The sequence below is a fragment of the Magnolia sinica genome, chromosome 3, assembly GCF_029962835.1.
Source record: "Magnolia sinica isolate HGM2019 chromosome 3, MsV1, whole genome shotgun sequence".
NCBI classification, from domain to species: Eukaryota; Viridiplantae; Streptophyta; class Magnoliopsida; order Magnoliales; family Magnoliaceae; genus Magnolia; species Magnolia sinica.
In genome coordinates, this window is record NC_080575.1 from 596,556 (window position 1) to 620,005 (window position 23,450).

At 39.4% G+C, this 23,450-nt stretch overlaps 2 protein-coding genes across 2 annotated transcripts; one reads left to right on the top strand and one right to left on the bottom strand.

Moving 5' to 3' along the window:
- Positions 1 to 1,828: 1,828 nt before the first annotated feature.
- Positions 1,829 to 11,705, bottom strand: LOC131239193 (hsp70 nucleotide exchange factor FES1-like). The gene is made up of 8 exons (XM_058236770.1): positions 11,205 to 11,705; positions 10,463 to 10,554; positions 8,855 to 9,005; positions 8,468 to 8,595; positions 3,333 to 3,491; positions 3,063 to 3,248; positions 2,265 to 2,471; positions 1,829 to 2,175 (listed from the first exon to the last, which is right to left on the bottom strand). Exons 1-8 carry the CDS (start codon positions 11,410 to 11,412, stop codon positions 2,167 to 2,169), a joined length of 1,140 nt encoding a protein of 379 aa, XP_058092753.1. The 5' UTR covers positions 11,413 to 11,705; the 3' UTR covers positions 1,829 to 2,166.
- A 2,907-nt stretch (positions 11,706 to 14,612) lies between these two features.
- On the top strand, positions 14,613 to 22,423 carry LOC131239194 (U2 small nuclear ribonucleoprotein A'). The gene is made up of 8 exons (XM_058236771.1): positions 14,613 to 14,849; positions 15,333 to 15,373; positions 18,448 to 18,577; positions 18,673 to 18,878; positions 19,186 to 19,359; positions 19,600 to 19,650; positions 19,904 to 20,080; positions 22,121 to 22,423. The coding sequence occupies exons 1-8, from the start codon at positions 14,768 to 14,770 to the stop codon at positions 22,124 to 22,126; spliced, it is 867 nt and encodes a 288-aa protein (XP_058092754.1). The 5' UTR covers positions 14,613 to 14,767; the 3' UTR covers positions 22,127 to 22,423.
- The last annotated feature ends 1,027 nt before the right edge of the window (positions 22,424 to 23,450 follow it).

Here is a 23,450-nt window from a genome sequence, read left to right on the forward strand (position 1 = left end):
GGCCCACCGTGAATTCATGTGGTTCATCCACACCGTCCATCCGTTTTTTCAGATCATTTTAGTAGTTGAACCCAAACTTGAAGTATATCCAAACCTCATGTGGACCATACCACAGAAAACAGTGGGAATAATGACTTCCACCGTTGAAATTTTCGAAGGGTCCACAGCGATGTTTATTTGTCATCGAACCTGTTCGTAAGATCACACATACATGGATGAACGTAAAACACAGATATCAGCTTCATCCAAAACTTCTGTGGTCTACAGGAAATTTTCAACGGTAGACGTTCATTTCACACCGTTTCTTGTGGTGTAGTCTACTTGAGCTTTAGATATGCTTATTAATTTTATTTTATTTTTTTTGGATTAAGCTCTAAAATTATCTGAGTGGATAAAATGCATAAGTCACGGCGGGCCCCACATAATTTACTCAGTACGCAATTTGCATCCGTTTGCATGATGAAGAGAAAATGGGCCACGTGGTCGGTCATACCTATTGATCACCAACGACCGTTGGATAGGATCGGTCCATCTTAGATTGCACATGGCTCCAAAATCATCCTGATTGGATAATCAACGCCATCCCATCCTGTTAAAGACAGGAAGAAAAATGGACGGTAGGACTAAATTCAGGCTTTGATTAGATGGTTTCACTCGTCAAATCATGGACCCTCCCTTCTATCCAATGGCCCACCTTGATTACAATTACAGCCTGGCATGTGGGCCCCTCAGCTGAATTTGCAGGATAATAAGGTACAAAGGGTTGGATGGTGGCAACGAGGGACAATCTTCGCAAAAACTTTCACCCATCCAGTGTATACGATCCGTCCATCTGGGAAGCGGATTGCGCACTGAGTAAATTCTGTGGGGCCCACTGGATGTACGTGTCTTATCCAGGCCGTTCATCCGTTTTACCTGCTCATTTTAGGACTCGTGCCAGGAGAAGCCTGTGGCCCTAAATATGATTTAAAATAATAATTTTAAAAAAAACAGCCCCTCGCCCCAGCCGCACACCCTACACGCACTCGACCTCAATATTGAAATCTACCACCGAGCTATGAGTAATTCAGTTTGCAATCTGCTTCCGTCTATCTGGGATTGGCCCCAAAATGACACTGATCAGACAAACCTCAACGGTCCAATGGGTGGTCATCAATTGGACGGTTAAAAAAATTGGTAGGAACTCCAAATTCGGTAGGCAAAATCACATGGTAAGACTAATCCAATTAAGGTGGCCTTTTTAACAATTTGGAAGGTCTGGATGCGTGTAGAAGCGTGTATTCTACACACATACTACACGTGCGCATATGCTCCATTGAGCTCATGGCCCAAATAAAGAGTGAGCGTAACGCGTTTGGAAGCAAATTGCAATTTATTCAAATCAATGAGTACGAGAGGCAACAAAAGAATTTGAATATTGTGGAGCAAGTGATTAATTGCAATTCAGTTGGATTCCATTCCATGTCCTGCACTGCTCCTTTCTCAAAACATGTTTCAAATGGTGGAAGATTTTTAAAGGTGATTTTAGTTGCATTGCACCAAAAATCTATCATCTTGAATTTCATTATATTTCATGAAATTTGGTGCAAGAATTCCCATAATAGTATTGGGTCATCAGAAACGATTAAAAAGAACGGGAGATGTGTCATTGAAATTCCTCCAAGAATCTAACAACCTTCTATAAGGTGTTCTTGATAATTATGCTTATCAAGATCCAACTTACAAGGCCATTAAGATAATCACAATAGACCATGACCCCTTGAAAATGATCCAAGCACCAAATTCTTTGGCTTTTAAGTCCCAATATATATATATATATATATATATATATATATATATATATATATTCCTTTTCTCCTTCAAATTTTGACAATGTTTTAGATTCACATGCATTACATTTGCATCAAACAGCATGCAATGACTAAATCAACTGTAGTTTGGTTGCCGGGTGAAAACCAATACTCAGCCTTCTATTTTCTCGAATGGGCAAAACCCACTTCCAGGAGTCTTATCTCATTATATACAACTAAAGTTGTGATTGAATGGACAATCCCACCCTTGTAACAAACTTCCTCCAGACAGGACCGCATCATCCAGCAATGTTATGATACAGTCCACACTGCCTGCAACCCGTTGCATGTATTAGCATTAATCCCATGTTGGATCCTATGTTACCTGCCAAGTGAAATCCAAAAGGAAATGTTGTAACAAGCATGACAGCATTTGCAGAATTAGCCCAAGTCCTAGTGCAGTTGGAATTGTACCTTATCTAGCCTACTGTGGAAGATGAGTTCCACTTCCTTGCGGAGGCTCTCAACATCCCTTGCATAGTCTCTCCTGTGCTCGTCTTCCATTAAATCCTCCAGCCGTTCCCTCATCTTCACCATCGCTTCATCCAGACCCCAAAGGTCATTGGAAACCAGCTCTTTCGTTGATGTAAGCTGGAGGAGATTCCTAATTGCCATTAACACCTGTAAAAACATAAATAAAAGCATTCATATGGGCACAACATGCAATAGCACCCCACAAGACCATGGTCAAGAGAACCCGAAATTCATTCTACTTAATATATTCAGTTCTTAAATCTTCAGCTGTGGTGTTTAATCTACAGCAAATGTAGCATGAATGTGCTTTGATTAAGACCATCCAAATCACAGTCCATTTGGATAGAGCACAATCCAAAACCACCCCGATTGAACAGTCCCAACCATCCAATTGGTGGTTATCAATGGACAGTAAAAAGTAAAATGGTCTGTAGTCCAAATTCGATGAGCAAAATCAGATGGGTTAAGATCATTCAACCAGTGGGAAGTGATTTGAACTGTCCAGATTGTTGTACACATGCCACACGTATGGTAGAAGAGACCACAATGTAATAATTGGTGGTTACTGTACAAATATTAGGAGTTTCTTTTTCCATTTTATTGTTTATTATTTATTTGCAAGTATCCTTGACATGAAATACAAATGACCGAGCAATATAAAAAATAAATCATGTTACTCATCTAGCATCACATCTGACACAAACTATCATAATGCCAGACTAAAAGCCAGAGAAAAACCTTCTCCTGAAGATCAAGGTCAGTTGATGCAGTTAGATTCACTAGAGATTTCAAGAAGATACGATCATTGATGAATGGAAGCTTTTCTTCTTTCCCATTCTCTAATATACATTGTGCTAAATCTGCTACAAGAATAGCGGATTTCCTGAGAAGCCTGACATCAGTGCTAGAGTTGCTCATTACATCCTGCATAATGGAAAATCGACCATCAGTTGCAGTAGACTTTGGGTTGGTAATTATAAATACTTATCGTGGTCAATCACTGTTCACCTGAAGCAAAAAATCTCCAGCTTCTGAGTAGAACAACTCCTGGCCATCAACATTGTTACTGATCACAGCGGAAACAGCATATAGTGCCTTCAAGGCCTCTCCAGTAAAACTGGATTTCACCATCATCATTAGGTTTGGCAGTGCCCCAAGTTCAAGAATCTGATATACATCCAAGCCCTCAATATCAGTTTTAGCCTATTAGTTAACCAAAGTGGCAGAGATCGGTTTTTACCGACAGAAGTGTAAGCAGCAGTGAAATTTAGGACCCAAAACATCTAGGAGGAGACAGAAGTGGAATGGTGCTCAAAGTAACAGTGTGTTTGGATGCATTATCAAATTGAACTGCAACTAGAGTCAGACAAAATGGAAATAACCAAATTGCAATTGCTTCCCGTAGCAGTCACATTGAGGTCCAGGGCTCCGAATGTATGATCACAATAGTTCGAGGCTACACTTGAAAGGAGCGTAACAACAGGTTTCAGGGCCACTTCCTTGTTCTGAATATTAGGAAACATAACTAACTTTTGTCATTTAATCCTGATGAAACAGGATGTTGATGGTCCAATTTAATTTTGCATCGAACTAGCGCCTAAGGACCCGTTTGGACTCGGATATCCAATTTGCAAGCCTGCTTTTTGGGTCGACTCAATGAAAACCAATCTGTTTGGTTGTCATCGAGTCGGCATTGAGCACCTATTTTATTCGAGCAGCATTGTGAAATGGAGGTTTGCAAAGTGCAGCCAAGTGCACATCAAAACGCCAGTTTGGCTCAAAAGGGTCTCGAAGCCATAGGTCGCCAACCCAGCAGGCTTACCAGCGACTCAAGTGAGTCAACTCATCCTGGTCACCAACCAGGTGACTGGGTGGAGTTCTGAACCTGGTACATCTAAATTGGGGCTGATTCGTCCAAGCAACGCACAAGCCCTAAACCCATCCAAGTGTGGAGGAATCACACGAGTCAAAAAGAAATATTAAAAAATTGGAGAGACATGTTGAGATGAGCTGCATTAAGATAAAGCACGCTAGGTACCTACCAGGTTACTTTTGTGAACTGAGATCCACCCCATCCATCAGGTACCACCCTGTCTCATTTTAACCATTGAACCTAAAAAATGGTGATAATTCAAAACTCAAGTAGGCCACACCATAGGAAACCCTTGGTATGGAACATTCACCATTAGTTTTGTGTAGGACCCACTGTGGTGTTTATAGGCCACCCACAATCCATTCACCTAATTATCACATCAAGATGAAAGAATTATTTAAAAATTAGGGATTTTTCCATATGGCTGCCTTCCTTTTTGGCTATGGACAGAAAACCTCCCACTTTTAAACTATTCCCAGAGCCCACTTATAGTTTTCACTGTTAGTGATTAAACCGCCAGCTGTTAGTTATCTAAATGAATGGGTTTTTGTATTGTTGTATTGACAAAACAGCTTTACCGCACTTGGTAGTCTCCACTCAAAAAGCTGGATTCATTTCGGTGACAACCCTCACCACAACTATATGTGGGGCCCACCTTGATGTTTGTGAGAAATCCACCCCTTCCATCTGTTTTTCCAGCTCATTTAAGGGCATCGGCCCAAAATGAGGCAGATCCAAAATTCAAAGTGGGCCCCACAATCAACCCAAGATATTTCAACAGCGGACGCTCTTTCCCACTATTTCCTGTCGCTTGGCCTACATAAGCTTCGGATCTGCCTCATTTTATCGCCAATGCCCTAAAATGAGTTGTGTTAACAAATGGATGGGGTGGATTTGTCACAAACAATCTATGGCCCCACGAATGTTTCAACAATGGGCGTTCAATCCCCAATCTTTCTTGTTCGTGTGGCCTACTTGATCTCTTTATCAGCCTCACTTTTGGGCCTATGCCATAAAATGAGATGGCATATCCGATGGACAGGGTGGACTTGTCACAAACATCATGGTGGTCCCACCTACTGTCAGGCAACCCTTGCCCTCTGCACTTAACAACCTCTCTGGACCGATTTATTAGCATTGATTGCCATGCAACTCTCATCCTAACCACACGTGGGGCCCACTTTGTTCTTTGTGAGAAATTCACCCTGTCCATTTGTTTTGCCAACTCATACTAGGGCATGGGTCTAAAAATGAAGCTGATCTAAGGCTCAAAGTGGGCCCCAAGATATTTCAACGGTGGGCGTCCTTTCGCACCGTTTCCTGTCGTGTAACACACTTGAGCTTCGGATATGCCTCTTTTATGGGCCATGCCCTAAAATGAGCTGAAAAAATAGATAGACGGAGTGGATTTGTCACAATCAATATGTGACCCCACCTATATTTCAATGGTGGGCATTCAATCCCCAATCTTTCTAGTTAGTGTGGCCCACTGGAGCTTTTTATTGGATTCATTTTTGGGCCCATGCTTTAAAATGAGCTAGCAAAACAGATGGATGGGTTGGATTGGTCACAAACATCATGGTGGGCCCAACGGATGGTCAGGGTGAGGGTTACATGATAATCAATGACAATAAATGAAAAATCAGTCCAAACATGGCCTTTGTGGGGCCCACTATGATGTAAGGGTTTTATCCATGCCATTCATTCATTTTTCCATATCATTTTAGAGTATTGGACCAAAAATGAGGTAGACCCAAGGCTCAAGTGGACCACAAAGTGGGGATTGAATGCACACCATTAAAAACTTCTTGGAGGCCACAAAAGTTTTGGATCATGCTCACATTTGTGTTTTTCCTTCATCCAGGTTTGTGCGACCATATGAACAGGTTGGATGGCAATTAAACATTATGATGAGCCCTAGGAAGGTTTCAATGGTGGGCATCATTATCAATGTTGCTTCATATTGTGTGGTCCATTTGAGCCTTGGATCTACCCCATTTTTGGGTTACTATACTAAATGATCTGTAAAAATGGATGAATGGCGTCAATAAAAACCCATACATCATGGTAGGCCCCATAGAGCCCCTGCCTAGACCAATTTTTGTTCGGGCGGGGGTAGGACGCCGCTTCTTAATTAAGGTTTTAAATGTTAATTCCAGGTGGTGAGGTCAAAATGGGAGGGCAATACCATAATTTGGCAAAGGTAAAAGCATGGACGGGGTCCAACAGTAATATTTGCGGTCAACCGGGGGTAAAACTAACTTTTTCTTAGTTAACTACTCCATCCGTTAAGTATCTGTTAATGTAGCCAGCTATAGGACATGAAACAGGTAGGCGGGTTTTGGGAAATAGTTTAAAAGTGGGAGGATTTTTGTCCATAGCCGAAAAGGCAGGCATATGGAAAAATCCCTAAAAATTACAATATTCCAAAACTCAAGCAAGCCATACCACGTGCATTTAGAGGTTCTAGGCATAGTTTTTTTATGAGTGGCCCACCTGAGTTTTGAATCATCCCGATTTTTGGGATCAAGACCCAAAAAGGGGTGGTGTACATGAAGGGTGGCATGGATTTCATGCACATTAAGTCGTTTCGCCTACGTTAATGAAAGTAACCGCGGTAGGTACCTAGTGTGAGGTACCCAAGTGTTTTCCGATTTAATAATGGAACCAGAAAGGGGTTATTTGATACTCCACTGCATGCTGTGCTTGATACACAAGCCCTCAGAAACTGCACATGTGGCATACTTTAACTCAAATTAAAGAGACAAAATTTTGAAAATAATTGTCACCAAGGTAACAGTCCAAAAATAAAATTGGTTGAACCACCATAACCTCTGATTTTTGCACACCTATTTGTTGAAGTAGGACCATTAGAGAATTTTTATTTTTAACCGTCCAATAAATGTATAGCAATCCAAAGTTGCAGAATTGCATAAGGATGATTTTTGGTACATGATACACCTGAACTTGGACCCATAATTTGGACAATTATTTTGAACTAACATTATGTCATGTACACAATTCATAAGCAATCTAAGAGTGCTTGCATATCATCCATTGCACTTTGCCAGAGAATCCAAGTTTTTCTCTAGTGGAAACAGGAATTGGGAAAGAAACCCGAAAAGTGGTAAAATGTTTTCTAGCTCCACGGGTGTGTAGAATCATACACATCCACACCCAACACACATGGAATTATGAAACATGCGTCTAAGATGCTTTGTATAAGGTTGGAAATAGTCCTTAGATCTTTTGCCTAAAAAATTAGACGATTTCACCCTTCAGGTGGGCCACAATGTTAAAAATAAATTGACAAAAAACTAGCCATTCATTTGTTTGATATCTTGTGGCCCACTTGGGGTGTGAAATAGCCTTCATGACAGAGATCTAGACAGTGGAAAAAGCTTTGTGGGGCCCATCATAATATTTGTGTGAAATCCACTTTGTTTGTCAGTTTTTTCAGCTCATGTTAGTGCGTGAGCAAAAAAATCATGCAGAACAAAACTCGAGTAGGGCATGCCCTAGGAAACAATGGAGCTAAAGACGCTCGCTATTGAACCCTTTTGGGGACCTCTGAAGTTTTTACTCAAGCTAATATTTGTGTTTTCCCTTCATCTTGGCAGGATTCACCTTATAAACAATTTTGAATGTGTGAAAATTTTATTCATTCGTTATTCGTAAAATATTAGAATTTTACTTTTTATTAATACTTATTTCTCTAAAAAGTTATAAATTTTCAAAATTTTCTTTTCTTTTTTAGATTTATCTTTATTTTTAATGCTTTAGGTCGCGTTTGGTTGCACCGATTGTAATGTAATTTCATGATATTTTGCTCCAAATTTGATGGATCAAACATGAAATTTCATGATATTTGGTGCAACAAAACGCATCCTTTTTATAAATTATTATAAAAATATAAATAAAAAATTAATTTCTTGACCCGCCTGGTCGACTTGCCAAGTCCCGAGTCGACTCGACCCGGTGACAGTTCGAGTTCGAGTCCGGGTCCCGGATCCGGGTTGAAGAATTATGGTCTATGCCTCAAATGCCCATTTGGAGGGTGGGTCCAAATGGGCCCTAAAAGATTTGTAAAATTAAAAGTTGGATATGAAAAGTTAGGAGATGGGCAGGTGAATATTGAGAAGACAATCATGCAAGTAGATACAAGGATGCATGTCAATGTACCCCATCTATGGAAGACGTGTTCAAATTCAATAAGAGCCCAAACAATGAAATCACGACTAATTGTTTATGTAAGGAAGTATGAAGGAACCTGTTTCTGAACAACTGGGTTGTTTTGACTGGCCTTCCCAAGAATCCATGCAGATGCTGTTCGTATCTCCAGTTCAGAACTATTGAGCTTTCGAATGACCGCAACTAGGCCTCCAAGTTTGTTCAGACCTAAGAGAGTGCAAACACCACGAATGCAGAAATTTATTTCCATGAAGTTGCATGTTAGTATTTTCATGCAAAAGCTATAAAAAAAAAAATTTAATGCCAGAAAATAACGCAGCTCATGCATCGAATTTCACTTCAAAGCGTGATACAAGAACATTTTCCAGTCTGATAAGCAACTATGATACACGCATATTATGACTGAAAGGTAACAATAGAAAAGTAAATTAATCCCAGGAATAATGCCACTTTGAACTACATTTACCATTTGCATTATCTATTGACTCAACAAGAATGAGAAGATCGTCGAGTGCACGATGGAGATCTTCTAAAGAAAGGGAAGAATTATTCAAGTCTGTTATTGCTGCTTGCATCAATTCTGCATCCGATGGCACCTTCAATTTCTCCACCAATTCCTGCACAATCATTGTGCGACATTAAAAAATATCCTGAACAAGCACTTTTTTGCTAGTTCCTAACCTGTTTGGACATTAAGATTAATACATAATAGAATAATTAAGGGGAACACACATTTACACCCATTAATTTCAACTCTATAGTTTGAAATCATAAGACAAAATTGCACAGCTAGATTCAGTCAACATTAGATGCATTTCCAGTCATTCACATATTCCACTTCTTCTTTGGGACCACATAAAGATAAATAGGGAATTTGTAAACTCAAGAAGCGGAAATCAGTCTAGACCCAATACTTTAATGGGGAAAATCCCAATCTCTTTCATTGTTTGGGGCCAGAAAGCAAAACAATTTAAAGGAGTTCTGATCACAGAATTCGTTAGAAACTGGAAATGATGTAATTAATGATTGTTGCATGTAGGGCAGTTCCTCAAATGGCTAGATGGTGGATTTTGAATGTTGATGGTAGTTCGATGGGAGACTCCGGGAGATCAGGAGTGGGGGTTGGGGGTTTGCAAGCATGATCATAGCGGGATCAGGCTTGTTTTCTCCAGTCCACTCCAGGTTGGCAACTCAAATCAAGGGGAAATTGGAAGTAATAAAGACAAATCTGGAGCTTGAAAGATCTAGAAGGAATTTCGGGGGTTGTTGTTGAGGGTGGCTCCAAGAGCACTATAGCATGGGTTTCCAGCTCTTTGTTGACTCCTTGCAAGTGGCATTTTATTGTAAGTGAAATTAAATGGTTGATATCTTGTAGTTGAATCCTTTCAATATCATCCCTGGAAAGCCAATTCCTCAGCCAATCATTTGGCAAAGGAGTGGCCTTGGATTCCTTTTATACTAGTGACACTTGTCCATCTCCTTAATGAATTATATCCTATTTTCTAATGGAATTTGTATTCTTACTTAGCAAAAAAGAAGTTGTATTCCTACTTAGCAAAAAAGAAGAAAAAAAATTACAGTAATTCGAACACTCGCTTGGATGCAAAAGGGGATTTCATATTGGAAAGAAAGACATAATGTAGAACAGCCTATGTTACGTGGATATAATAGCCGAAATGAAGGGAATTTATCACTGTCGGGCTCTATGCTACTGAATGTGATATTGGTGTTTGTCCCTTTTGGCATGACAGGGAATAGCTTGCCAGCGATGAGGTCACATCAAATTGATGGTCAATTTCTTTTTCTTTCTTTTTTCTCTTTCATGTAGGATAGGATAGGCCACATACTTATATTGTAATTGGAAGATATCAAGTTTGAGGAGAATAGTAAATGAAGACTCTAAGTAGAAGGACAAGCATTATTCAATGTTGAAATTGACTGCTCATTGATATATTTCAAAAATAACAATTACGGTATCTAAAAGCTACTGAAAGTTTACAATATTTTGAAGAAATTCTAAGCAACGGGCCATTTTACTCTCAATGTAGAAAAATCTAAATTCTTACAAACTCACCTTTGTTTCTAACTGAAGTTTCATCAACTCATCAGCAGATAGTCCTTGAACATCATGTGCCTTTTCCTTCAATCTTGTAGGATCAGAATGACCTGGATCATTTCAAAGAGGAAGGAGAATGAAGGTCACTTTCAGCAAACAATCTATTGTTGCAATATATATCATACAGTAAAGGTCAATCCTCCAAAAGAGTATCAAATATTAACTTAAATTTCAAATTTCTAACATGGATTTTCTTTATTTAGAAAAGGATTTCGTTTCGCGATAGTTGCTACTTGCTACCCAGAATTGCCAGCCTGTGTTGCCCCATTGGGGCCCACATGTAGCAATGGTCTCATCATCAGAGCTGCCCATGTTCTGGGTGCTACTCTAGATTGAACATGGTAAGAAATTAATACTGCACAGATGATTCTAACTGTCAATATGAATAGCTGAATGTAGCCCATTGAAAAGAGATTCTCAATGTCTCACATTCGTATCCACAAATCTTTCGAGGGTTATTGGATCATGGGCCATTGAAAATAGCACTAAGAAGATGGACAGCTCTGATTAACCATGCGTCTCTCCACGCACGTTTTTTGGCTGTTGATTGGTAGCTGCATTTCATTAGTAAACAGTTTAAAATCTCTATTTGTGAAATTCATGAGATGCAAACTAATTATAATTTTATAAGACGACCAGCCAAACGGACGTGAAATCCAAAGGGCGAAACGAATGAGAGAGAAAGAGCAACAATCCTTACTTATAGCCCACTGCAACATTCCGTCGAGCGATGAGAAAGCACCCTCGAATTCGTTGTGTTCTTCTGCTACAGTGGGGGATTCTTCATCAGATTCTTCACCCTTTTCCTGGATATGAGCAATTGTCAGCGACAGCGAGAGGAGAGAGAGTAAAAGAAGAGTCTTCCAAGCTTTGCCCATCGAGATTAAAATTCTTTTGCTGTTCCGCATCGTTGCCTTGCCTTGCCTCGTGTATTTATTTGGTTTTTCGTTCCCTTTCCCGCCCGCTCGGGTTACGTGTCCTTCCGGATGTGAGCCGTTGGATGGCGATCCAACGGCTTTCGTACAACGATAGCCGTGTATATCTGACGCAAGTCCCGGGAGAAGTCGCGTGTGATCTCGACAGACCTTCGTACGCCAGCCGGGAGCGTAGGTTAGTCGTGATCGAGTCCCGAACGCGGCACGTGCAAGTAGAGGAAGAGGTCGTAAGACGTGCGATCGGACCAAAGAGGCGGTGACAGGGCTAGGGCATTAGCCGCAACCTAACACGCAGCACAAATACGTGCGATTTATCTTCATCCAGCCTCACCTAATTAGTGCCTGTTTGGTTCATGGAATTGAATGGTATTGAATCGTATTAGATGGGATTAACATAATTATTGCTCAATTATTGCATGTCTAGAAATTCCATGGCATTGTAGCCATCCAATTCCATATTTAGGATAAAATTTTTGCTATGAAAAAGTAGGAGATTATGCAAAATCATGTTTGGTGGACCATGGAATTGTAATTAATAGACCAAATTCACAATGAATGTATATATAACCACTATGTTATGTGTAAATAGTATATATGGATGGACAACATAGATAAACACGTGCATCAATATGGGATGCACATGTGCATTGGATTTCAAAATCCATGAAAATCCTGCATGGGACCAAATGCAATGGGACTTGATCCCAACCTTTCTCATCCTCTCCAAATGCTGGATGGAATTGTATTGAATCAAATGCAATTCTATCCCTCCTAATCCCATCTAATACCCCGCACCAAATGCCCCTAAAATTTTATTAGGGCCGAGTATTAAATCCCTTGGGTAGTGTAACTTGCATTGGATTTAAGCTTGGATAACTTCTTTTGATATTGGATTGGGCTTGGATTAACCTTCAACCAAGCCCCACTAGCTTGAGTTGCATGTCTAGTTAGGGATGCAACTTTGGTTCAAGTCATCTCGAACTTGATTAATTTAAGTCAACTGGAGTTTGGTTTAATTTAGATTTGAGTGTGGAGTAGTTTATAAGGACGCCAATGGGTAGGGTAGCAAACCTAGCTCTCTCTCTCTCTCTCTCTAAAAGCTGGGTTTGGACTTTCTAACTCAGCCCACAGGCAAAGCTTAGGTCTAGTAGGAATCAATTGCTAGATAGGCGTGGGCTCGGGTCATTTTAGCACGGCCTAACCTAACCTAAGCTGACCTATAAGTACAAGTGTTATATCCTACCGCCATGCCATGTGGACCCTCATTTTGTCGGCCATCCATCTTGAACAAAGAACATTGGTTTTAAATCCTCTAAAATGTTTAGTTTTTGTGTGTATGTCACCCACTTAATCTTGAACTAGAGATAGAATATGAGCAGTTGAATGAGTAGGAAGGATTTTACCAATTTTCTGGTTTGGTTGGGTTGAGTGGGCTTGACTCAATTATTTTAGGCTTGGGCTTTAGGTTTTACGAGTCGGATCTAGGTTGACCTGGCCCAAACTTGCCTCGTTGTCAGCTAGTGTTAAAGGCTGACTAACTATAAAACAACTTGGATTAGGCAAAATCAGTATTTTGGATAGACATAGTCTAAAAGCCTAACTTTACCAAGCTCCCTTTTAGGTGGTAATATATTTACAGATAAAAAGATTATGTGTTTTACTATCCTGTAGAGTGTTTACAATGAATAAAGAAGGTATTCATACTACAGAGCTTTGATAGTTAACCTTTTAAAATCTATAAAAATCACATCAGAAAGACTTGATTTTTTAGGGCCTTATAATAATATTAAAGCATGTGCACACTAAACTAATCGGATGTCTTTCACCCATCATACTAAGCCCCAAATGCAATCTATAAGTTTTTTTGAGTCATCGGAGAACATAAAGAAAGTACATAATGGATAAATTGGATATACCATACAAATTATGGTGAGCCCCACATATCATCAGTGTATATTAATCATTTTGTTCAAACATGTATAATACTTTTTTAGCCCTAAAACTTTATTTGTAATTTCAAACATAACTTTTTACTAAATTTCAAATTATAGCTAAAAGCTGTAATATCTTTAAAGCCTGTAGAGATTTTATAGGCAAATATATACATCCAAAGAACCTTTATAATTAAATTAACTGTAATCTTAAATACAATTTAAGAAATTTATAGTCATCTAAACGACACCTTCGGCCTCTAGTTGATGGGATGGGCATGAATCTAAGGAGTCGTTTGGCATCATGGATTGGAGGGGATTTGAGGGGGTTTCAAATCCCCTAGTTGTTTGGCTTCATATAGTAATTGAAGGTTTCAAAATCAGGTTTCCAATCCCCTACTTGAGGGGGTTTGTAATCAATAGTGAGAGCTTGAATTACATCTAAAATCATTTCAATAGTTGCAAGTGTAACATGTGTGTCACTATATATTATTATTCTATTAGGCACATGGCCCATTAAGTCCATGTAAATCAACTATTAAAAATCGTTGGTTAGTCACTCAAACATGATCTTGTGCTTGTGACTCATACAGGACTTGGAATTTCATCATTTTTAGGCAAAGCATATATTTCAATTGGCTTATCACAACCATTGTGTTAAAAATTACATATCTCACTAATTAGAGATATTAAAGTTGATTTACTAATTAAATTCAAATCTCATAAATATACCATCGATAGGTAGTTTTGAATTAAAGTTATTCACACTTAGGGTACCAAACACACTGGGAGAGGATTGCAAATCCTGGAGGTTTCTAACTCTGGGGTTCCCAATCCAGGGGTTCCAAATCCACGCTCCCAAACAGGCCCTAAGAGCACTTTCGGCTCCACGTGTAAACCACACATGTGCCATCGAACGAGAACCAGCGAAAGGAAAGGTGGAATTAACTTGTCCATTTTTTCTTTCTTTCTTCCTGGTTTTCTTTTTAAAAGGAAAGTGGATTGGAGATCTTAACCGTCGGATATCAGCCACGGAATTAGAGTTCTGAGCGCTATCATAACCATCCATTGTACCAACCTTTTTTACGGTTACTTATGAGATACATTCCATCCACACTGAGACCCACAATTTGGACGGTCTGGATTGATGTACACGACTGCGACGTTGCACAGGAGAATGATGCATCAGCAGGACAGCCATTTAAACAGGGAAAGGACTCTGCTGCATCGCCGCATTGGGGTTTAGTTCGTTAGTCGGAACCCTCGGTGCCGCTACTTTACGTTTGAAGCTCCTCAACCCCACCCGGACAGACCCCTCTCTCTCCCTCTCCCTCTCCCTCTCCCTCTCCCTCTCCTTCTCTGCTCGAATGCTCTGAAGAGTCTGTCAGGTGCAGAAAATGGTGAGACTGACTGCGGACTTGATCTGGAAAAGCCCTCACTTCTTCAATGCCGTTGGAGATCGAGAGCTTGATCTTCGAGGTTCTTTTCTCGTCTATCTATTCTTCACTCTCCTTTTCTTTTTTTGACAGAGCTAGGTTTTCTTCTACACCTAATATGTAGCTAGGGTTTCCCATTTTAGCAAGCACTTCAATGGATGGTAAGTTACCACTCACGCATGTGAAGAGCGTACAACATCTGCTCCATGCGAAAGGTGGGCCTGCCATGAAGATCTCTGGGCACACTCATCAGCGAGCCCACCTTTGTACCCTGAATCTCACTGTCGGTACTTCTCATTTATACTGCCTACCGTTTCCTTACAGTCTGCCCCCTCCATGAGCTGCTTGCAATCTTCATGATGGTCGGGCCCACCTTTTTTGCACAGCTCGGGTTTCATGCACGCTTGACACGTGTGGTGGGGTGAACTGTAACTGACCATTCATTGGGGTGTATGCATGCATGTACTTATGGTTTTATTACTTTTGGCAAATTTACTTACAATCTTGTGTATAATATACATTTCAGGGAATAAGATTGCTGTTATTGAAAACGTGGGTGCGACGGAGGTAGGGTTCTCTCTCGCACTCTCTTAGACTTATGTACTTGTTAAGTTTGTTAAGTAGCATCATATCCATTTGTAGTTTTTTATCAACTGGATTTGTAAATTGTTTAAAGAAACCGGCTTAACATACAGAAAACAAGATACTCCTGCACTTTAGGGTGTCTTTGAATGCATTATTGAACCAAATTGCAAATATTACTTTAGCAAATTGAAAAGAATCGTGTTGCAGTTCCTTACTTTTCATCCATATTGAGGGTTTGGGCTCCAAATATCAGCTGCTTTAGTTTCAAGTCGAATTTAGTGGCTACACAATAACATTACTAATTCCCAATTCGCTTGTGCATCCAATCACAACTTTAGTGATTCTGTCTCCTTTTATATCATTGATACTTTTTTGCTTGAATTTTCTCTGCCATGCTGCATTTCTGTTGTTACTGCTTTTGGATTGTTATGCTAGCGCATTTTATCTGACCATAACGTGCTGGTTGCTTTGGCTTTTAACTAGCAAAAACCTATCTGATGCCTGATCAGGAAAAACAACTTGAAAGAAAAATCTTGCGAAGTAGATGTCAAGGGAATTAAACTGAAAAGAGAAGAACTGTGGATCCCACACTGGCTCTAAAGATATTGAGAGTAGTACCAATATAGAGCGATCGAGTCTTAACAAGTCATGCAGTTTATAGGCCACTAGCATTAAGCTATTTACAGAGAGGAAAAGTATTTGAATTTTCCATAAGCATGTACTGAAAAAAGGCTCGGATAGTCCTTTTCTTCTCTGTGCTGTTGGAATGAATTAAATGATTTACTCTCCAGCATAGGTATAGAGCTCTTCTCCAACTGTTGTTTACCTGCATAAAACCAGATATCAGATTGATCAGCCTACTCTTAGGTGGATGAGCTGTCCTCTCAATCATTACTCACCCTTCCCATTTTTAAATTTTTTTTTTTTTAAATTAATTTTTTTTTTTTTTTTTTAAAGAAGTAATGATAGATGTATTAATGGAAAAGGAAAAATACAGAGAGAGAAAAAAAAGGGGGGGAGAGTCTGCTGAGGGAGCAGACTCAGCTAAGCTCCTAAAAAGCGAAGGTCAAAGTCCTTCAGAAAAGATACATTAACAGCCCATTCAGAAAGAAGACCCTTGGCCCTGGAGGAAACCGACTCCACCGAATTGGAGATGTTTTTAAAGCATCTACCATTTCTTTCTTCCCAAACAGACCACTAGATTGCCAGAATAGCCATTCTCCAGAGACGCATTCTTTTCTTTCCTATCCTAATCCCATGCCAAGCTGACAGACGGTTATCTACCGAGCTTGCAACACACCAGCTGATTTTGAAACGCTTGCAAAAATCGGACCAGATTTTCACAATGAACGGACAGTGGATGTGCAAATGGTCTACCGATTCTTCGTCCTTCATGCAGCATAGACAGATGTCGACAATTTGCATCCCCCTCTTTCTGAGATTGTCCACCGTCAGGATTTTCTTCTTGCCAGCCAACCAGCCAAAGCATATAATTTTTGGGGGAGCCGAATACTTCTAAATGAAGGGAGTGGCAGTACCGATAATAGCAACTTTAGAGTGGAGCTGGGAGTAGAGTGAACTAACAGAGAATTTAGTTGACTTATCCAATCTCCAGATAAGGCTATCAGTAGCTAACTGGTTGGGCATTGCTTTGTGGATGCAATTGATCAGGTCCACATATTCACCGATCTACCAATCTTGGAGGTTTCTTCTGCACTTCACGTTCCAGTCAATCTTGCCAGCAACAACAGAGTAGCAGTCAGCAATGGAGATTGCTTTGTTTGGGGCCAGGAGGAGGATGTTTGGAAAACGAATTTTCAGTGGCTCATCACCCACCCATAGATCTTCCCAAAACCGAATGTCGACACCACTGAAAAACTATATGTCGACACATCGGCTAACAAGAAGATTGGTTCTCTAGTTATCACTCTTATCCTTAAGTGTTCTGAAGTTCCCTTCTTCTTAGTTCGCACACACACAAACACACAAACCCAAATTGCATGCGGACGTACCAAAAGAAAAGTTGTGCTACGGAAGATGATCTGATCTGTTGCTGTTTGGCTTGTGAGTTCAGTTGCTCTTTTATTTTCTGATCATGGTACTATTTATTTCTGTGCTTGCTCTGTGAAACACTCAACTCGACATCATAATTCTATTAGACAGAGAGAAAGGGAGGGAGGGAGATTGTCCAGCTTTAGCATGTATTTTGTCCTTATCTTGTTTATCATAGTACATAGCATGTGTTTGGGAGGGAGGGAGGCAGGGAGATTGTCGAGCTTTAGTATGTATTGTCCTTATTTTCGTGATCATAGTACTTAACATGTGTTTTTTCTTTTCGAAGATGTGTTTTAGCCTTTAGGACCAATTGTGGGTGTCACTAGAGATGATAACACAAGTATTTCTCACCTTTCCGGGTTCCATTGGTGAAGATGGTGCAACCAAAGCCTTACAGTTTCGAGAGGTGTTTCTCCTTTTTTTTTTTTTTTTTTTTTTTTTTTTGGGCTTTCTTTATTGTCAAAGGTAACCTGAGGAATGTCATTGCTTGGGCTATAATAGTTGCTCAGATCCTTGGATCTCTTGTTTCTTTGGCAGAATTTGCCTACTTGCCTCTAGGCTAAACATATAGTTTTTCATGTTGGGAGAGAGGTGAACGACTTAGCCGATGTGTTACCCAAATGGGGAATTTCCTGTGCTTCCCTTTGTGTTGGGGATCCCTTTCCTTTGCCTTGGTGCATCTTTCTTTATCTTCTTAATGAGGTGCATTAATTCACTAGGAAAAAAAGGTAAAAAGATAAAAAAAGAAGAAGTGTGAGGATCAAAGTTGCAGCATCAAAGTTATGACCTTGTTGTAACTACATAGCACGTGGTCAACCACTTTAGGACTTGGTTAGCTTGTTCATCATCAACTTTAAAATTGCTCATGTGGATTCGAATGGTTTTTGTTTTCGTAATGCACTACTTCAAGTAGATATAGTGATGTTGTACCTTATGGAATCTCCACTCGTTGTTTTTCTGGGATTGTAATTGTGTGGACTTCTGCATTGGCATTTTATCAGGACCAATTTGACACTATCGACTTGTCAGACAATGAGATTGTCAAGCTTGAAAACTTTCCCTATCTAAATCGGCTCGGCACTTTGTTCATAAACAACAATAGAATTACTCGTATCAATCCTAATATTGGAGGTGAGACTGCTTAACTGTACAAAGGTTATTCCGTGTTGTATCTCGTTTTGCTAATTGAGCTTATTCTAATATATCTGCCTGTTTGGAACTTGCAGAGTACTTACCGAAGCTGCATACATTGATTCTTACGAACAACCGGCTTGTAAACTTGGTGGAAATTGACCCTCTTGCATCTCTTTCAAAACTGCAATCTCTTAGCCTTCTGGACAATAATATTACAAAGAAACCCAATTATCGGTTATATGTGATCCACAAATTGAAAAGGCTGCGATTGCTAGACTTTAAGAAAGTGAAGCAGAAGGTGAGATGTTTGTATCGCTTTCTTACACCTTGGAGTGAAATGTAGATTGTTAACCCTTTAAGGCTTGATGGGTGTAATTGAATCTTTTTTAAGCCTTCTCTGCAACACCTGAATTATCAGCTTTGTGTTGTTAGAATCCTTCTTCTATTCGATTGCTACATTCACACTTGGTGCACATTGGTTGTCTCTTTTTTTCATTATTCATGATTTTGTCATTCACAAGCTCAAACATAGAAATATTTATCCTTTTCACTTATGGTCCATTATGTGGCTTGGTTAGTAATTGTCATATTTCTGCTGAGGATAGGAGCGAGCTGAAGCAGAAAAATTATTTGCATCAAAAGAAGCAGAAGAGGAGGTTAAAAAGGCATCTGTGAAGACATTTACACCGGGCGAGGTGCTGCATGTTCCGGAGGTTTCAAAGGATGAACAGACCCCTAAAGTTGTTGCTCCGACCCCAGAGCAAATTATAGCTATCAAGGTATCATGCACGTTGCATCAAGCCCTTCTGCACTATGCTTCTGGAATGCACTCTGGTTCTGGGATGAAATTTCCAGAGTGTTTAGTTGTTTTCTTTTTCATTTTTACTATCTTAACATTTATTTGGAATTTGGCATTGTCTACAAATGGCTTTTCAATGACTTGCCATCTTTTTCATTTTTTTTAGATATTTGAAAAGGCTTACCTCCCTATTGTTGATAATGTTTCACTGAATGTGTAGGCTGCAATTGTAAATTCCCAAACGCTTGAAGAAGTTGCAAGGCTTGAACAGGTGTTTCCCTTTGCACCTCAAAGCAGTTATTTTTGCTGCTTGCTGTATTATCCTTCCCCCAATTTTATTTTTATTTATTTATTTATTTATTATTATTTTGTGTGTTACATCCTCCAATTGAGAGGATGCTTTCAAAATTCTGAGAGTGATGGCTTGTCTTGAGGATTCCTTGGGCTGCTACGTTTTTCATGTTCTTGGCTGTTTGGTGGTTGTCTCAATATACCTGTTTCTGATGTTGATTTGTCATGAACAGGCATTGAAGTCGGGCCAACTTCCTGCAGATATGAAGATTCCAGATGATGATACGGACATGGCTACTGACCACACTAAAGACGACAAAATGGATACAGATGGTCAGAGCGATGCTAATGATGAGTCAAAAGATGCCGAAGATCAACATCAGAATGACAATCCTACACCAATTGAACAGGTACTACATTAATTCAGTCTGGCTTGTTAGCAGTGTTTTAAGTATTGACAATATCGGCCGATATATCCCGCGATATATCTTGTATTCCACTTGTGTGATACAAAATGCGCAAGTAGTGAATATATCCCATATGTTCGATCCTGTGAGCATTTTCAATTTTTGATCAATTTTTTTTTTCTATAAATCATGTTAAATCAGTGTTAAATTGTTATAAATTCATGATTTTTCATGTTTTGCATGAAAAATCATGGATTGAGTGCTTTGATTTCAAGATTTGGAGGAGATGGGCCGAGTTATAGAAGTTTGAAAAAAATCAAAATTTCCCAATTTCTCGCAAATTGGTTGCAATCTGTGTCCAAACATAAAATCAAACATATATGTAACCTGATCTAGTGGTTCTTCTTCTGTTTTGAACGTATTGCTTGTGTTTCCACATGTCTTCTTACATTTATAAATTATATGAATAGATTTTGAATATACTTGCATCAATTCAGTTAGATAGCGCATAGATTAGGACCCCATACAAAGAGAACTTATTATGTGCACTTGTTTTTTGTAATGTTTTGATTTACAAGCGTGTATTGATGTCTTTTTTAACAATCACTGAAGTTTCATTGAAAAATTCTACCAATTTCCCGATATTTTCCCCATGTTTCCAACAACAGTGATACATTACGTGATACAACCGATATATCCCATGTGATAATTGATACGTATTCGTATCCCAAGGGTGTGATATGTAACGTGATACCGATATTTTGAACACTACTTGTTAGTTACATATATGCATGCATGCAAGTGTTTATATTGAAATAGATGCCTCAGTGACAATGCTTGCTGTTATCTTCATCAATTTTGTATTACGGAAAATTTGCAAATTTTATCTGCATGAGTTCTATTTGTAATTTTCTTCATTTGAAAAAAAGAAGAAGAAGAAAAGAGATCAATTCCGAAGCTATTTTTTGGTTCCGATAGATAACCTTTATTTTCCTGGCAAGGTTTTTGTGAGTAAACAAGGAAAAATCAATAATACAAAGAGTTTATAATGAAACAACAAAGTACAATATAAACGAGGAAAAGGATCCACTGTACGATGGCTTCCCCCCTTTTTTGCTAGAGAATCGGCGATGCAAGTGGCGTCAATTCCTGCATGAATAAACTAGTTGTTTAAGGGAAAAGCCAGTCATCAGATCTCATTGAAAATCCAATGATGATTGCCGTGGTTCTGATCTGCAAGAAGAAGCCCATTTGATGTCATTTGATGACAGTTCCCCTTCCAGTTCCAAGTTTTGACCAAGAGAAGATGGATGAAAATATATTATTGTTAGGGCTATGCTTCATCTCCATTTGAATCCTGTGTCCTGCCAGCCCATAGAAAATCATCTTCATAACCCCCTTTTCTTCTCTCACCACTCCAGTCCTTGCTATATCCTAGTTCCTCGAGGATATCTGTCACTGTTCAATTTGTCACAATGACATGGGAGTGAAAGATTGGTTCTAAATTGGTCGGATTGTGATATTATGGGCTTGTTGTTTCTAATAAGATAAAATGTTCGAGGATAGAAATTTTTCTCTAGCGTAAGCCAGACATTTCTTTTAAATATCGTTTCAGTGGTAGTCTTGTTGATTACACCCTGGATGTTTGGTGTTGTTGAGAGAGGGAAAAAAAAAAAAAAAAAACTATGTTAAAAAGGATGATGACCATTCTATGTTTCTTCTTAGTACTTGCCGGGGTGAGAGATAGCTACCTTGAATGGGGAGACTATCAAAACATAATTGATGCTGTGCTTCTCTCAAGACATCCCATGTAATGCTTACCTGCAGATATGCCGTGTGGTCTGTCATTTTGAACTTTTGAAGTTACATTCCGCATTCTTGTTCTAACATCTGTACTCATCTACTCTGTGTTTCTGTCAAGACATTGCATGTAATATTACCTGTGTTCTTTTTCTTTTCTCTTTTGGGTGAAGTAGACTAGTACTATTTTCTTTATGCTAGGGTTCTGGTATTATCACTTATTCAATTTCTTGGTTTTTTCAGGAGTAAGAAGAGGTTCTTTTCTGTTTTGCTTAACCTCCAAGGAATATCATTCAGGCTCCAAGCTAGCTGGAGTGATTGTGGATGTTTCTAGAATTATCCTTGCACTCAGATCTTTACTCTTTGTAACTCCCTGGGGAAAAGCGTTTATTCTATCTAAAGTGATCTGTCACATCCAAGAAAATTTTGCTATGAAGCTAGTGATCTTTTATTAGTAGAGAATTGAATCTCAATTTGCTAGAAGCATTGACCTGAATGATGGAAAATGAAGAAAAGTCCCAACTGTTTGGTGACTGTTCAACCAAATATTAGATGGCAATGGGTACTGGTTAACATTTGTTCTCTTTTTTCTTTGTAAAACATAATTCTGCATTTTTAAACAGTTCATAGGAACTTTGATCAATAGTTCAAAGTGATACAATGCACACGGGTGCGCAGACATGGATATAAGGAATGGGAATCCAACATATCTGGTGAGTGCTGGCAAACTTGTCAATAGGACTGATGGCATACACAGGTTGGCATGCTATGGTAGGAAGCATGTAATGTCTGTTGCAAATTCTCTTCTTCTTGCATCATGGTGCATTTCCTAGATTAACCACATGTTCATTCCTCATCTGTGGAGTTCCTTTACTGAGCACGCCATGCTGGAGACCGAGGAAGTAGCATCCAGATGCACACAGTCTGCAGAAATGGTGCCCATAGTTTCCCTTTGGGACTCTTGATTTGAAGGGTAGACAAAAGATTCCCCAAAATATCCTAAGATCAGAGGTTCACGGCCCATTAATCAAGATGGCAAGGAGGTGGAGCGGATAATAACTTTCAAGAAGAAAGGCCAAAGGTTGGATCTCTTGGATCTTCCAATCTTTCATCCCCGTCTGTTGTGGATCTCATAAGATCAATGGTCTTGAACATAACCATGGGACCCAACTGCACTGAATGGATCGGTGCATATGGACGCTTTCACTTCCTATGTATCAGGCTATAATTTATTGGGGGGAGAAAAGATAACATTGGAATTATAGCTCCAGTCAGGCACCCTCAGAAACAACATCTTTCACTTTGTGTAATGGTTGGCCTGGTCCATTAGCCCCCAGCATCAGCTTATTACCACTCCGGTAATTCAATGACATTTTAGAAAATTTTTTCCTAGATATCCTTTTTCCTCTGCTGGATATAACTCGAGAGGATGGCAAGCCATACTTTGAAGTCACTGCACCCAGTCCTTTTGATGGATACACCCTTTCTTTCTACTTACTGTGATACGGTAGAACAAAATTGTACCATTATTATTGCACATGAAGAGAATTGCAGGTGAAAAAGAGAATCCCAC